The following is a 14417-nucleotide window of genomic DNA, read 5'->3' on the forward strand; positions in this document are numbered from 1 at the left end:
TAGGAAAGTGGGGATCTCTTCAAATGCATCTGAATGGTTTGAGTGTGCACGCTTGCTTGGTTGGCGCACAAGTTGACAGTGCGCTGTACTTCACGATTGCCCAACTAGGACGTGCTTAGGCATGTAGAATTATCAAAGTCCGATCTGAAGATATTTCTCACGAGAACATTGCACGATACTGGCACATCTGTAGAACAAATGCTTGACTTGAATTGGTGGGAGATCTCTCGCCGCTGGGTATCCATATAAATCATCAGTACAACGCCGGCCCATTGAAACCCAACAGCTCCGTAGAATGATACTCGAATTCCTACACGGTGCTGGCTTCCTCTATGCCCTCGCTATCCATCCACTGTGGACAAAGAAATCAAACAACTGGCCTCCTTTGTTCACGTCTATTTTACAGATCTCCCTCGCCACCTTCTTTTTCAAGGATCCGCCTTGCTTCAATGCTTCGCGGATCATGTTCTCCTTTATAGCTAGGTATGGTTTGGGCATTATTCGAAGGACGCTGCACACTTCGCGTTCCTCTGGAGTTAGAAGCTGGAGATCCGAAGCAACCTCCTTGCCAAACTTCAACGGAACGGTGTTGGGCAGTGGACGTGTGGTAAATTTGATCTTCGAGTGCTGGGGTGTCAATACGCCATTAACTCCATTCGGTGCACGGTCAGGTGGGGGAGTTGAGAGCCCCCCATTCTTTAGACGTTCCGGTAGCTCAGGAGCCGTTAGAGCAGTTGCTGCCGACGCAGTCTCGAAAGGAGGAGTTGGCTTTGCCATCCTGTTCGATGCAAGGCGGTCAAATTGGCCAATGGGAGGACCGCGTGCTTGTCGGTTTTGTTTGTCGTGCTCGTACTTTTCGCCCTCCTTCAGTGTGCTAATCCGATTGTTCCTCCAATCTTGAAGCTGTGCAATGGCCTGCCGTAAATTGTGTTCATAGGTAAGCCCTTCGCAAAATTTCTGGAAATCATCGTGCTTCATCATCCTAGCAAATGGTTTGGCCTTGTTGAGCAGATCTCGTTCCTCCTTGGTACGTTTCTTATCTGCCGCAGCGTTTTTCCTATACTCCAGCAACTTGTGTTCGAATATGATCTTCTTTCGCTCCACTCTGGCATCCAGACGGGAGTTGTAGATTTCCATCACTGTCATTTTCAACTCCATCTCCGGCTCCATCTCTCCGGTTCGTGGGTTGACACCATCGCCCGGTTCAAACTGCATGTGTTGCACGGCCTCTTCCGCTTCGTTGAAATACTCAGTCTCGAACTCCAATCGGCCTGGCATATATCCTTGGACTTCATGGCAGGCGGGAACACTGGCTGTCGGCTTCTGCTTTGGCGTGGCGGGTGGTGCATTTTTGGCTGCTTCCTTCCTCTCCTCTATCCTCCTCTTTTTCCTTTGCTGAAATTCCTCACGCGGTACCCGTTCACAGAGTTCTTTATTCTCAATACTGCAGTGTTCGGGCAGAGGGAAGCTGGAGCTATCAAGATACGTGCTGATATAATGCTCCTTGACTTCGTCCTTCGATCGATAGCCACCGATGTGATCGGCTATATCCGCCCATGATCCTAATCCGTATGTTTCTGCACCCTCAAGTAGCGCCAATTCCTCGTCGGCACCCCAATCCTCGGTGAATATGGGGATCGAATGTTGTTCAATGACTTGGTAGGCATGGTTTCGGGGGTCATGTTCGCGGGCGCTCTTTCCTTCCGAAAAGCAGGTCACACAGAGATCGAAATCCTGACAGGCATTGTTGGCGCATCGGATGCGAACCTACGGGGCGGGTCAGTACATTCGCGAAATGTGCGCGTTTGTCCGGGCGGAGCGTTACTCACGGTCGAAGTGACGTCTGATCCACAAACATCGCAGACATACTTCACACCTCCTTCGTTGCCACGTGCCGTGGTCTTTTTCTTGATGAGACCCATGGTTCACAGACAGCTGCGAGGGTCAACAGCCCCGGGTCGGCACCAGAGTGGAAAGGAAGGGAAGAGTGTGGCTGTGTCGGGCGGATAGAACAGAGAGGGATGCGAGAATACGCGCAGTTTGATCTGCAACGTAGCGGTGTTGAAATCGGCCAGGGAGGCCGTCCAAGAATAGCCGGATTCGTTCGTCGCGTCAATGTAGGAAATACCTATGCCAAAGCTACCGTTATGGTCAGTATGAGTGCAGTTTTCGAGTAGGCCGATGAACGTGTGCGTATGTGATGATGGAAGAAGAGTAACGGGTAGTCGCACTGGTGAGTGGTGGTGGTGATGGCTTGGCAGGTGAGGTGCAAGGTTGTCTAGGATGTTTAGGTCCCTAGGATGCGCCCGCAATTCGCGGTCTACAGCCGAGGAGGCACGTTGTCTCGACTCTCGACATCAAACGACAGGGTGTGGAAGGGGAGTTTTAAAGATCGTATTTGGCGTAAAGGAGTAGGATGAAATGAATAAGTTCCAAGTTGAGGTAATTGCAGCCGAGGCAACAAGCCACGGTAGTGTTCAAGTGTACTCCATAAGTACCTCTTCTGTAGGAGGATACTGTTTAGGTACTTCTGAGTTGTAGATTCTTGGTTACTCATACACTAGCCCAAGGAGATACCGATCATGATTATGCATTAACGAATATACGGATCATTTCATTATGAGGATTGAAAGTTCCTAGGTACGAACAGGATAGACAATTAGAAGAACTGTAACTTGGGCAGACGGCACCCGTACAGAACAAGGGAAAACACGAGGGTGGGTTGTTTCAGCTATTAATGAGATGAGTGTCTGTCCTACTCATGTTGCATGTAGTTACATGCATATACACGGTATGTAATTAGTAATTAAAGTACGGAGTGATTGCCTATGACTCCATGAGTAGTAACAGTATCATCCTTACAGGAGGAGTTACTGGTAATAGTTACTGTTGTTATTGTTATTGTTGTTGTTGATCGTTGATTTGTACTGTCTCTGTCATTACTTATATTCGTAATACTCAGGATGGGCCACCACCCCTCTTTCACTCCCCATCCTTGGCGTCCAGTCGACCAATGAACCATCCTGATACGCAAATTCAAGGACTTTGCCTTCACTATTCAACTCAACCCAAATCCACCATCCGCCATCCGCCATCCCCATCCACTCACCACTCATCCACACAATCCACTCATCCATCCACCGCCACTGTGTGCTCTTCTTCTACTACCTCCACATATACTTTCTCCCCTTTCTCTCTCTCCCTTCTCCATTCACCATCCATATATATCACTCACCTATCCTACACCGTCACCTTTACTCTTGTTATCGTCACTGACTTACTACCGCTTTCCTGCGTTGTTTGGTCCGCCGCTTCTTGATACCCTTGTTGCGCGCCCGCTCGGTAGACCTCCCTCAACCCCCCCCCCCACCGCCGTTTCCCTTCAGGCTTCCCACACGGTCATACAACCACATACCCCCCCTAACACCTAACAACGTTCCTCGCCTCCACTCACCCACTCACATCCGTCTGCGTTTCCCACTCCTTCTAGTCCTCCTCCGCCGCAACCATGTCTTGGAAGCTCACCAAAAGTATGTCTACTCTCCTAAACACTGCGAATATAACCTAGGAATCTTGACTCTCCACTCGAATCCGTCCTTTTTAACACTTCATAGAGCTTAAGGAGACCCACCTTGCTCCTCTTGCAAACACCTTCAGTCGCTCGTCTTCCACATCCACAATCGTCGGCGATGGCACATCCAAGAGCTCGGGCTCTAGCACATCGAGCAGCACAACTCTCGTAGACTCAAAAGATCCTCAGGGCATTGGTGCGTATACCGCGGCGCCGTCTCAGTTTGCACCTTCACCCATGTACTAACTTGCTCAGCTGCCTCCGAGACAAGCGCCGCCGCTCCTGCCCCGCCGCTCAAGCCTGGAATTCTTATAGTCACATTGCATGAAGGAAAGGGTTTCTCCTTGCCAGCAGGCTCTGAGCATGCCTTCACAGGTGGTCACCACCAGGGCTCGCTCTCCACTGGTGGTGGCTTCTCTGTTGCAGGGTCCATGCGACCCAACTCCTCATCCCGCAATCAGGTTGCAGGCTCGTATAGTGCGAACCGACCACAGTCCGCTGCTGGCAGCATAAACGCCGTTCCTACGAACCACGGAAGATACTCCTCCAAGCATCTGCCTTATGCCCTTGTAGATTTCGACAAGCAACAAGTCTTCATCAACGCCGTGTCTGGCAACCCAGAGAACCCATTGTGGGCAGGTGGCAATACCCAATACAAGTTCGATGTTTCCAGGATAACTGAGCTCACGATTTCTGTCTACGTCCGAAACCCCCAGGCATCCCCCAATGCTGGACGGAGCGAGGATATTTTCATTGGTACTTGCAAGGTCAACCCGCGATTCGAGGAGCACTCCGACGATCCGAGGGCACCAAAGAAAGAGAAGGACAAGTCGGCTGCGGAAGGCCAGATTGGCGCCGAGTGGATTGACATTGCATATGGAACTGGGTCCATGAAGATCGGTGTCAATTTCGTCGAGAATAGACAAGACCGCTTGTCGATTGAGGATTTTGATCTCCTCAAGGTGGTCGGCAAAGGTAGCTTCGGCAAGGTCATGCAGGTCATGTACGTGTGCATCACTGGACTTTTTAGACCTCTCACAGGACTAACATTCGTAGGAAACGTGATACCCACCGTATTTATGCTTTGAAGACGATTCGCAAGGCACACATTATCTCCCGTTCTGAAGTCGCACATACCCTCGCAGAGCGATCGGTTCTAGCACAGATTAACAACCCCTTCATCGTTCCCCTCAAGTTCTCATTCCAATCCCCCGAGAAGCTCTACCTTGTCCTAGCTTTCGTCAACGGTGGTGAGCTCTTCCACCATCTCCAGAAGGAGCAACGTTTCGATATCAATCGGGCCCGATTTTATGCAGCAGAACTCCTCTGCGCGTTGGAATGCCTTCACGGTTTCAATGTCATCTACCGCGACCTTAAGCCAGAGAACATCCTACTCGACTACACTGGCCATATTGCACTTTGCGACTTCGGTCTTTGCAAGCTTGACATGAAGGATGAGGATCGAACAAACAGTACGCAGCAACTCGCTCCCATATTGACATGTTGATCCACTTTACTAACTTGCGTCCAGCTTTCTGTGGAACACCCGAATATCTCGCTCCTGAGCTGCTCACGGGTGCAGGCTACACGAAGACTGTGGATTGGTGGACCCTGGGTGTGCTCCTGTATGAGATGCTTACGGGACTGCCACCATTCTACGACGAGAACACCAACGACATGTACCGCAAGATTCTGACCGAGCCTCTCCACTTCCCGGGTCCAGAGATCGTCCCTCCTGCGGCGCGCGACCTATTGACTCGCCTGCTTGACCGCAATGCAGAGAAGCGATTGGGAGCAAAGGGTGCCGCAGAGATCAAGGCACATTACTTCTTCCACAGCATCGATTGGCGAAAGCTGTTGGAGCGCAAGTACGAACCTAGCTTCAAACCCAATGTGGTTCGTAACCCCTCTGAGCCTTCATTCCTGTCCTATGTTCTAACTTTGTACACAGCTTGACGCCAAGGATACTGCGAACTTCGACCGTGAATTTACGTCAGAAGCCCCTACAGATTCATACGTCGATGGGCCAATGCTGTCTCAGACAATGCAGAAGCAGTTCGCGGGATGGTCATACAACAGGCCGGTCGCGGGTCTTGGAGATGCTGGAGGATCCGTCAAGGACCCGTCCTTCGAGGGTGTTGCTGAGCGATAGAGGGTACGGATTGTCGTAAATATGGGCATCTGGGAGCCACGATACCGTGGTCAAAATTCTTTCCCAGAAGCCAGCACCGAATCTATTAGCGAACAAACAGGACGTCACGACGATGGCAACGTCATCTTCCCATGCTCACATTTCGGGTTTGGAATCTGACTACATAAGACCTTGTCTCTTCTGAGTTGGACAACGAATATGGGACTAGTACTTTAGCTTACGTTTCGGAGCATAAGGCTCCGCAATCATGGATTAGGCGTATGAGGCAGCATTTGTTAGAGAGCTCTACTCTTGATGAAAACAAATGGAGAAGACATACTAGGACTCTTTGAGACGAGACATTGCGAATTGAGCGTGACTGAAATTGCGAAACAGATGGAGTGCAGAGCCTGAGGGACGGCTTAGTGATGCGTCTAGCTGCTTTGTCGTGCTTGATAACCAACCGTAGAAGAGCGTGCCGCCAAACTCTCCACGATAGCTCGCCTGGTCGCTTAGTCGTGCATTGGAGAGATGAGATGATGGTGGTTGTTGTTTGGTGCTATTGGTGTTATTGGCATTACTGTGCTACTTGGGGTGCAAAGCGTCCAATGCGACGATGCGTACTCATGGTGTGCCCCTCCTTCCTGTGACGTTTTTGGTTCCTTCCCATTACCCCCACCCCCAACACCTGTGACCTAAGTCGGCCTGGCCCTGAGACGACCTGGTTACTTAAAGTTCTTTAATAATCCAATTGCCCCATCCCCGTGGAAACCCTGTAACTTCTTCCCCGTCTCCAGTTCTACAAGTGGTATTCATTTCCTCTTTTAAAGCTCCCTCTCTTCCCATTCTCCCCTTCTTCTCCCATCAAACTACCTTACTCTTCCATTCAACAAAACACCTCCTCTCACCTTCAATTGCTCCCTAATTGCACCTTACAGCGTCAGCTGTTCATCTACATCACCTTTCCATAGCTGTTTGTGTACCCCTCACTCCCCTCCCCTCCCCTCCCCTACTAAACCCCTCATCATAGAATCACCCCACAAACTTTCACACAATGCCCGGTTTCTCGCAGGCTTCGGACCTCCCGGCCTGGAAGGCCCTCCAAGAGCATCACAAGACGCTCGGAAAGGACATTGTGTTGAAGGAGTATTTCCAGAAGGACCCACAGCGCTTCGAGAAGTTCTCCTACACTTTCACCAATGAAGCGGACAAATCGGAAACCCTCTTCGATTTCTCCAAGAACTTCATCGATGATGAGACCCTCAAGCTTCTCGTCCAGTTGGCCAAGGAGGCCAACCTAGAGGAGCTTCGTGACCAGATGTTCGCCGGTGAGAAGATCAACTTCACCGAGGACCGTGCTGTGTACCATGTTGCTCTCCGCAACACCTCCAACCAGCCGCTGCAGGTCAACGGCAAGAGCGTTGTTGAGGATGTCAACAGCGTCTTGGATCACATGAAGGAGTTCTCCGAGCAGGTCCGCAGCGGAGAGTGGAAGGGTTACACTGGCAAGCCCATCAACAACATCATCAACATTGGTATTGGTGGTTCCGACCTGTATGTCCCAATTTAGGAGAACATCATACTTGAAGATTGGCACAATTGAGCTGACACTTATCTAGCGGACCCGTCATGGTGACGGAGGCCCTCAAGGCCTACTCCAAGCGCGACTTCAGCATCCACTTCGTCTCCAACATCGACGGTACTCACATCGCTGAGGCCCTGAGGGAATCTGACCCCGAGACCACCCTTTTCCTCATCGCCTCCAAGACCTTCACAACCGCTGAGACCACCACCAATGCCAACACTGCAAAGAAGTGGTTCTTGGAGAAGGCAAAGGAGGCCGACATCGCAAAGCACTTCGTTGCTCTCTCCACCAACGAGGCAGAGGTCACCAAGTTCGGCATTGACAGCAAGAACATGTTCGGTTTCGCCGACTGGGTCGGTGGACGTTACAGTGTCTGGAGCGCCATTGGCCTCAGCGTTGCCCTCTACATTGGTTTCGATAACTTCCATCAGTTCCTCGCTGGTGCCCACGCCATGGACAAGCACTTCAAGGAGACTCCCTTGGAGAAGAACATTCCCGTCCTTGGCGGTCTCCTCAGCGTCTGGTACTCCGACTTCTTCGGAGCCCAGACACACTTGGTCTCTCCGTAAGTGCTGCAGCTATTAATTGAGATGACCAACAAAGTCTGACGATTCCCAGCTTCGACCAGTACTTGCACAGGTTCCCTGCCTACCTCCAGCAGCTGTCTATGGAGTCCAATGGCAAGGCCATCACACGTAGCGGAGATTACGTGAAGTACACCACTGGCCCTATTCTCTTCGGAGAGCCCGCCACCAACGCTCAGCACTCTTTCTACCAATTGCTCCACCAAGGCACCAAGCTCATCCCCACTGACTTCATCTTGGCTGCTCAGAGCCACAACCCTGTTGAGAACAACAAGCACCAGAAGTAAGCCAGCTCTACTTGAACTTTACAATCAATTTTGAATTAACTGACCAATTTAGGATGCTTGCTTCCAACTTCTTCGCTCAGGCCGAGGCTTTGATGGTCGGCAAGACCCCAGAGCAGGTCAAGGCCGAGGGCGCTCCCGAAAACTTGGTGTCCCACAAGACCTTTTTGGGCAACCGTCCTACAACATCCATTCTCGCTGACAAGATCACCCCTGCCACTCTTGGTGCCCTTATCGTCTACTACGAGCACTTGACCTTCACCGAGGGTGCCATCTGGAACATCAACAGCTTTGATCAGTGGGGTGTTGAGCTTGGTAAAGTCCTTGCCAAGAAGATTCTCAGCGAGCTTGATGACAACAGCGAATCCACAACTCACGATGCTTCTACAAGCGGCCTGATCAATGCCTTCAAGAAGAAGTCTCAAAAATGACTGGATACTGCACCGAAACGGCAGGGAAAATTATGATTAATGGCCAGAAAAGTACCTCGGGAAGGTGTGGTTCATAGACTGAAGGTCAAATAAATTTATTTCAAATGTTCTAATCATCTCTGTCTTGAGTCCCAATGCGTGCTGTGAGCTCTCCATAGTACCTTGTAGTGTGCACTGAGTACACGGATTGCGGAGTTATGTGCGGAGGTCTTCTTTAGTCGTAGGCCTCGGTCTGGTGGTCAGTGCGCTGCATCTCGCTCCATCTCAATTTAGTCGTCGTCTTGTTGACAGATCCCCAGCAATAACCTGGGTGTCTACTCGTACCGAAATGTGTGCTGCATTGTAACCCCACCTCCTCCTGTCTCATTGTCTGTATATGAAAATGTATCCCCCACGGTCTATTTGGCTCTCCCTTTTGGCGTTGTATTCGTTCTGGACTTCACTGGCACACGCGCTGTCTGGACAAGAACCTCTCAAGTCGGCACAGACGGATGGGTACAAATTGGGAGAGAAGATACCTGTGTCGTGTCTGAACAGGTCAATGTCAGTACAGTTCATGTGATGATGGGCAACTCATCGCTAAAATCCACAAAAGAGAAACAGGAGAACATATTACAGACCTCGCATCCGGGCAATTGCAATACATCCCCTTCCCAGTATGCAATGAGACGGGCAGACCTCTGGAGCTGTTTTTTGGTGTTGAGAAAGGTAATTGATCAATTCGCACAACTATTTATAAATTAGAGAATGCTAATCTCTTGCACAGAAATCAATTGCACGATCGACTTCATATCCGATTCCTTCTTCCATCTCCTCGAATTCTACATTCACAACGATGCGCCCCTGACCTGCCGTATCCCCTCCCGACCCCTACCTCCCTCCCCTATCGAGGACGAATACAAAGTCTCGGATACAGAGTCGCAAGAAGGTGCTCTCGGCACGCAATCCACACTCTACACGCCTATGGTGATAGCCCTCTCCGGCACCCTCCAACTCTCCCACATCCACGTCGGAAACTACCTAAACCTTCTCGTGCACGCGATGCCGAAGAGCGTATCCCCCGGCACTATCGACGCCGCCGCAGCGTATTCGGTGAGCAGCCACTCGCGCAACACCAAGATCACCATCGGAGACACCCTGCCGCTTCAGTTCTCAGTGCGGTGGTATCCCAGCACGACGCTGCCGCCCGGCTGGACGGGCTACGGAGGCCATGTGTACAAGAGTACGTTTCTGTACTGCATACTCAGCGCCGGGGCCAGTGCGGCTATCTGCATCGCGTACTTCAGGGGCGTGGAGCTGCCGAGGAGATTGAAGAGATATGCGCGCGATAAGGTCCCTGGTGGTGGGAGATTTGGTGGAGGTGGCGGGTACGGGCTGCCTACTGTGTCTAATGGAGGAGGTGGCGGCGGATATGGGTTCAATGGGTACTCGTATGGGGTTGGAAAACGGGATTGAGAGGTGTGGAGGCCATCGATGATAACGACTTTGGTGGTTGAAGTGTGCCATGGCTGAATGTAGATAGCAACGTTACGGCGGATATTGTTTTCGGATTATCCTAACATATGCACATGGAATACTGGAATACTGGAATACTTGGAATTATACCGTACCATAGGGGTTACAGTCAGGCGTCGAGGTAGAAAAATCGTTCCGTTCGCAATGATTGGGGATAGATATATGATGAACATACATTGACAGCCTTTCCTCACAGCTTCAAATCCCAAGTTCTCCAGGCGTGTTATACATGTATTTTACTCTAAATTTTACAATATGGAACGCGAGGCCAACGTATATAAATATTCTTCATGTCAAGCAAAAAGTCCACCACCACTACCACCCCTTCTTCGTAAGTTCCGTAACTCTCCCGCACATGCCCTCGAACCCCTGCTTGAACCTATACCTCCACCGGTCCGTCTTGAGCCTCTTCCTCCTGAGACCCGGCCGCTCGTGGAACTTCTGCCTGTTGAAATCGCTCTTCACCTTGTTCCTCGCCATAAGGCTGCCCAGCATGCCAATACCCCTCACGATATCCCGACCCTTCGACGGATCCAAGTCGACCGTCCTTCCGGTAGTGGGGTTCAGGCGCGGATATATCATGTCTTCCTCGCGGAGGGCCGGGGCCTTGGGTAGAGAGCCCGTCATGGCGCCGTCTTCCGGCATGGTCATGTTTTCCCACATGAGGCCCTTGGGCCTTAGGTTCGGCGTCGGCTTCGAGAAGCGGGAGCCGAATGTGTGGCTGACATAGGCGTTTGAGACAGCGTCGGCGGAGTCTGGCTTGCTGCCCGTTCGTTGCTGTTGTTGGCGTCGAGGTGCCATGCCGACGGAGCTGAAGAGGCCGTCGATGGCAGCGCTGGTTTGGGCGTCGCTGGAGGAGCGGGCGGGTGTTGGGTTCGGTGTCTTTTTACTGATGGCCTGCTGTGCGGCTTCGTTGGCCTTGTGGGGTGGTGGCTGGGCTGCCCGGAGGGGTGCTGAGGTGTTGAGGCATCGTTGCGTTGTCCACGATGTCTGTTTCTGCCAGAGCGAGGAGCTTGACGACGTCTGGCCGGCGAGCGGGCGGGAGAGAGTCGATGCTGACCGGGCCAGCAGCTCAATTGAGTAGCGGGACTTCATGCTGATTTTATTGTGTCCCTCCTTCGAAAATTATAGTGGATTCATGGCAGAGTCGATGCAATTGGGGAAACGCGATTGACCTGGTGGTGATCCGATGTGGTACTACTGTGGATTTCTTTCTGGAGGTCGATCTTGGCATGGCATGTATGTGGCCCGTGCGTAGAAATTAGATCTTCAGATGGTGATTGCGACCTTGACTACTCTTTCCAGCCCTTCCCACGCGCGCAATTGTTAACACGTTCTTCCTTCGCGTCTGTTTGAAGCTGGTTTGCTCCTGTGAGAAAGAAACGATACAGCTTCCGCGATGTACAATAATTACAATGGTTCGTTCGCCAGTGTTCATCAACTTCGCAGCCGCAATAGCTAATGTGAACAGCGTCTGGCTACAATCGCCCTCCTCCTGGCTATGGAGGCCCGCCTGGTATGGCACCGCCAGGGATGGGTATGTATTTTGGGCTTCATATTTCCCGCCACATGTTTCCTAGTCAGATTCAACATGATCTATCTAACTAACACGATTCCAGTACCTCCTCCAGGTACCGCTGCAGCACCACCTGGCGTAGCCCCCCCAAACGTCAACCACAACCAAGGCGGCCCTCCCGCTGCCGGTGGACCCCGAGCGCTCCCTCCAAACTGGCAGCCTCCGGCCAACATGCCGAACATCAACTTCAACGCGCCAGTCATCCGACTCGGGACCGGTGGGCCGCAGCGCGGCGCCGCTCTCGACAGCCCCTCGGCGCGACGGGAGAGCGGTGCACCCCCAGCACGTCGCGGCCTGGGCATGGAAGGAAACAGAGATGACCAGGGCAAAGGAAGAGACGGATTGGTAATGCTTATTCCCCCGACGCGCGAGGAGATCGCGCGCACCATCTTCGTCGGCAATATCCCAGAGGGTGCTGGTGGTGACGAGGGAATGGAGAGGATACTCGCGTCGGCGGGAAACCTGCGGCGCTGGACGAGAGCTACCGATGCCAATAACAAGATTCAGACGTTTGGATTCGCAGAGTACGAAGATGCGCAGAGTTTGGAGACGGCGGCAGAGATCTTCCAGGATGTCCTTGTTCCTACTAAGCGTCAGGAACCTCGCAAGCCTAAGGAAGAAAACAAGAAGGATGAAGGTGACAAAAATGAAGGTGAGAAGGAGGACGGTGACAAGGACGAAGCCGACAAAGAGGAAGAAAAAGAGATTGAGAAGACGAAACTGCAAGTGGTGGTTGACGACGCCTCGATCAAATATGCCGAGGACTGGAAAGCCCGCCGCGGTGACGACGAGGAAACAACCCAGTTTCGCATCGATTCCGCTAGGAAGACTCTATCGGAGGTCCTTGCGAGCTTGTTCAATCCTCCGAATCCTCTCCCAGTCGATGCAGCAGGAGATGTAGCAATGACGGACGCCCAGGCCCAGGACGGAGAGGGAGTAGAGGTCGTGCAGATTGCCTTCAACGCCGAAGACGAGCTCTCAGATATCCCGGCAGAGATGCGCGAAATGGTCGCCGCTGAGATCGCTGCTTTCCGCGACCGCTCGAACCGACGAGACTTGGAGCGCCTGAAGCGGGAGGAGGAAATCGAGGCAGAGCAACGCCGCCGTGATAATCGGCGAGCTTCACCCCCGGCCTCGGCTCCAACAGGACCTGGCGGTGCAGGGGCAAACGGTGTTCCACTTGGCCCCAGGGCCGAACGCGGTATCCAAGGCGCACCTAGTGGACCTAAGGGGTCCCAGTTCCCTCGCGACTACCAAGGCGGCGTTAACTTTGTTAACGGAGGTGCTCTCAACCATGGCGTGTACATCAACCGCGAGGACGAAGAAGACTCTGCCAGCGATTCGGAGATCGAGGATCGTCGCAGGAAGAAGCGTGACGACGAGCTGGAGGAGGTCTACAACAAGAAATTGAACCAGTGGCTCAAGTACGAAAGCCGAGCTGTCCAGACGTTGGAGCGCACGAGCGGACGACTTCGAAACGAGGAGGCGGAGCGCGAGAAGGAAAGGGAGGTGCAGGCCAAATTCCTGGAGAACTTCGATGATGACGTGGAGGCCTCAAAGAAGACCCTCTTGTTCTATCGAGACCATGGCGAATACATGCGGCAACGTACACGCAACCGTGATCGGGAAGCAAGAGATGATGCCAACGACCGTAACGAGGAGAACCGCGAGACGGCAGCACAGAACAGGCGAAACCAAGAAAACTCTCGAAAAGCAGATGCATTCCTTGAAGAAGCCGCCGAGGAGATTACTCGATCATCTCGCGAGAACCAGCCGTTCAAGCTATCCCTTGGTGCTGCAGCCAAGAAGGTCGAGCAAGCAGAAGCTCCTCGTCGCACAGTTGCTGAAGTGGAGAATCTTCTTGACGATGAAGAGCTTGCGGAGGGACCCACGTCGAAGAAGCGTACCATCGTACCCATCAACTTCGATGCATCTGTCCGAGCGAACCTCACCCAGGAAGAAATCGTCGAACACCAGAAGCAGCTTGCAAAGGACGTTCCAGGCACCAAAGAAGGCCTTTGGGAGTGGCAGGTCTCGTGGGAGAACCTTCTTGACAAGGTTGTTGATACTGATATCAAAAACTGGGCCGAGAAGAAGATTTTGGAATTGTTGGGCATGCAAGAGGACATGCTGGTAGACCTGATCGTGACGCATCTGAAGGCTCACAAAGGTCCACAAGAATTGGTCAATGAATTGGAGGGTGTAAGTGAACTCTAGTTCCTTCGTTTCATTCAAAGCTAACATGCATCCAGGTCCTCGATGACGAAGCTGAAGCTTTGGTGAAGAAACTGTGGCGCATGGTCGTCTATTACAGCGAGTTGGAGAAGCGAGGCATAAAATAGAACACGCGCTGATTGGCTTCCAACCTGTCAAGTAAAGGAAAGCAAAGCAAGTGTGGTTCCATGAGCCAACGGTTCACAAATCGTTCAGCCGAGGTGCGTCTCTTCGATGCAGGTGCACGGACGAGAGATTGACTTGAGCAGTTTTGAGCAAACATCAATGTGGTGGTTTAGGTATTTTGCATGCGCCACAGAGGCGTAAAGCTATGGACGGACAGCTTTGGCTGCAATACAAAAACTTCGTTTCCTCTCCATCATCTCCCGTTCCTAACATGTAACAGGATACAATCGTGTCCAACGGTGTGCGGCTGAAAGGACATATATATGATCCATGCACCTGGACGTGCATTTTCGTGATGCATAGGGTACGTAGTATGTCAAAATCACCTAACACAAAACAG

At 52.0% G+C, this 14417-nt stretch overlaps 6 protein-coding genes across 6 annotated transcripts; 4 read left to right on the forward strand and 2 right to left on the reverse strand.

Annotated features, from left to right (window-relative positions):
- Positions 1 to 184: 184 nt before the first annotated feature.
- BU24DRAFT_364844 (transcriptional adapter 2) lies at positions 185 to 2319 on the reverse strand. Its single transcript, XM_033524257.1, has 2 exons — positions 1830 to 2319; positions 185 to 1767 (listed from the first exon to the last, which is right to left on the reverse strand). The coding sequence occupies exons 1-2, from the start codon at positions 1920 to 1922 to the stop codon at positions 331 to 333; spliced, it is 1530 nt and encodes a 509-aa protein (XP_033387737.1). The 5' UTR covers positions 1923 to 2319; the 3' UTR covers positions 185 to 330.
- A 1095-nt stretch (positions 2320 to 3414) lies between these two features.
- BU24DRAFT_119366 (serine/threonine protein kinase-like protein) lies at positions 3415 to 5927 on the forward strand. Its single transcript, XM_033520880.1, has 6 exons — positions 3415 to 3530; positions 3615 to 3767; positions 3827 to 4574; positions 4628 to 5043; positions 5103 to 5467; positions 5523 to 5927. The coding sequence occupies exons 1-6, from the start codon at positions 3509 to 3511 to the stop codon at positions 5721 to 5723; spliced, it is 1905 nt and encodes a 634-aa protein (XP_033387738.1). The 5' UTR covers positions 3415 to 3508; the 3' UTR covers positions 5724 to 5927.
- A 426-nt stretch (positions 5928 to 6353) lies between these two features.
- Positions 6354 to 8804, forward strand: BU24DRAFT_419020 (Phosphoglucose isomerase). Its single transcript, XM_033527109.1, has 5 exons — positions 6354 to 6675; positions 6733 to 7256; positions 7322 to 7852; positions 7906 to 8154; positions 8211 to 8804. The coding sequence occupies exons 2-5, from the start codon at positions 6757 to 6759 to the stop codon at positions 8584 to 8586; spliced, it is 1656 nt and encodes a 551-aa protein (XP_033387739.1). The 5' UTR covers positions 6354 to 6675; positions 6733 to 6756; the 3' UTR covers positions 8587 to 8804.
- Positions 8805 to 8968: 164 nt separating this feature from the next.
- BU24DRAFT_431217 (uncharacterized protein) lies at positions 8969 to 10041 on the forward strand (the record flags this gene model as incomplete). The annotated part of the gene is made up of 3 exons (XM_033529857.1): positions 8969 to 9129; positions 9182 to 9294; positions 9353 to 10041. 3 exons carry the CDS (start codon positions 8969 to 8971, stop codon positions 10039 to 10041), a joined length of 963 nt encoding a protein of 320 aa, XP_033387740.1.
- A 134-nt stretch (positions 10042 to 10175) lies between these two features.
- Positions 10176 to 11293, reverse strand: BU24DRAFT_419021 (uncharacterized protein). The gene has a single exon (XM_033527110.1). It carries the CDS (start codon positions 11194 to 11196, stop codon positions 10417 to 10419), a length of 780 nt encoding a protein of 259 aa, XP_033387741.1. The 5' UTR covers positions 11197 to 11293; the 3' UTR covers positions 10176 to 10416.
- A 120-nt stretch (positions 11294 to 11413) lies between these two features.
- On the forward strand, positions 11414 to 14266 carry BU24DRAFT_419022 (uncharacterized protein). The gene is made up of 4 exons (XM_033527111.1): positions 11414 to 11519; positions 11573 to 11638; positions 11721 to 13879; positions 13930 to 14266. Exons 1-4 carry the CDS (start codon positions 11501 to 11503, stop codon positions 14017 to 14019), a joined length of 2334 nt encoding a protein of 777 aa, XP_033387742.1. The 5' UTR covers positions 11414 to 11500; the 3' UTR covers positions 14020 to 14266.
- The last annotated feature ends 151 nt before the right edge of the window (positions 14267 to 14417 follow it).

This window comes from Aaosphaeria arxii (genome assembly GCF_010015735.1).
Source record: "Aaosphaeria arxii CBS 175.79 unplaced genomic scaffold BU24scaffold_2, whole genome shotgun sequence".
Taxonomy (NCBI): Eukaryota; Fungi; Ascomycota; class Dothideomycetes; order Pleosporales; genus Aaosphaeria; species Aaosphaeria arxii.

Coding starts and splice junctions, on each gene's coding strand:
- BU24DRAFT_364844 (XM_033524257.1), bottom strand. CDS start 1,922: ATGGGTCTCATCAAGAAAAAGACCACGGCACGTGGCAACGAAGGAGGT. Junction 1,768..1,829: donor GATCAGACGTCACTTCGACC/GTGAGTAACGCT, acceptor CCCGCCCCGTAG/GTTCGCATCCGATGCGCCAA.
- BU24DRAFT_119366 (XM_033520880.1), top strand. CDS start 3,509: ATGTCTTGGAAGCTCACCAAAA. Junction 5,044..5,102: donor GGATGAGGATCGAACAAACA/GTACGCAGCAAC, acceptor ACTTGCGTCCAG/CTTTCTGTGGAACACCCGAA. Junction 5,468..5,522: donor CTAGCTTCAAACCCAATGTG/GTTCGTAACCCC, acceptor CTTTGTACACAG/CTTGACGCCAAGGATACTGC.
- BU24DRAFT_419020 (XM_033527109.1), top strand. CDS start 6,757: ATGCCCGGTTTCTCGCAGGCTTCGGACCTCCCGGCCTGGAAGGCCCTC. Junction 7,853..7,905: donor CAGACACACTTGGTCTCTCC/GTAAGTGCTGCA, acceptor GACGATTCCCAG/CTTCGACCAGTACTTGCACA. Junction 8,155..8,210: donor GAGAACAACAAGCACCAGAA/GTAAGCCAGCTC, acceptor TGACCAATTTAG/GATGCTTGCTTCCAACTTCT.
- BU24DRAFT_419021 (XM_033527110.1), bottom strand. CDS start 11,196: ATGAAGTCCCGCTACTCAATTGAGCTGCTGGCCCGGTCAGCATCGACT.
- BU24DRAFT_419022 (XM_033527111.1), top strand. Junction 11,639..11,720: donor TATGGCACCGCCAGGGATGG/GTATGTATTTTG, acceptor ACACGATTCCAG/TACCTCCTCCAGGTACCGCT. Junction 13,880..13,929: donor TGGTCAATGAATTGGAGGGT/GTAAGTGAACTC, acceptor ACATGCATCCAG/GTCCTCGATGACGAAGCTGA.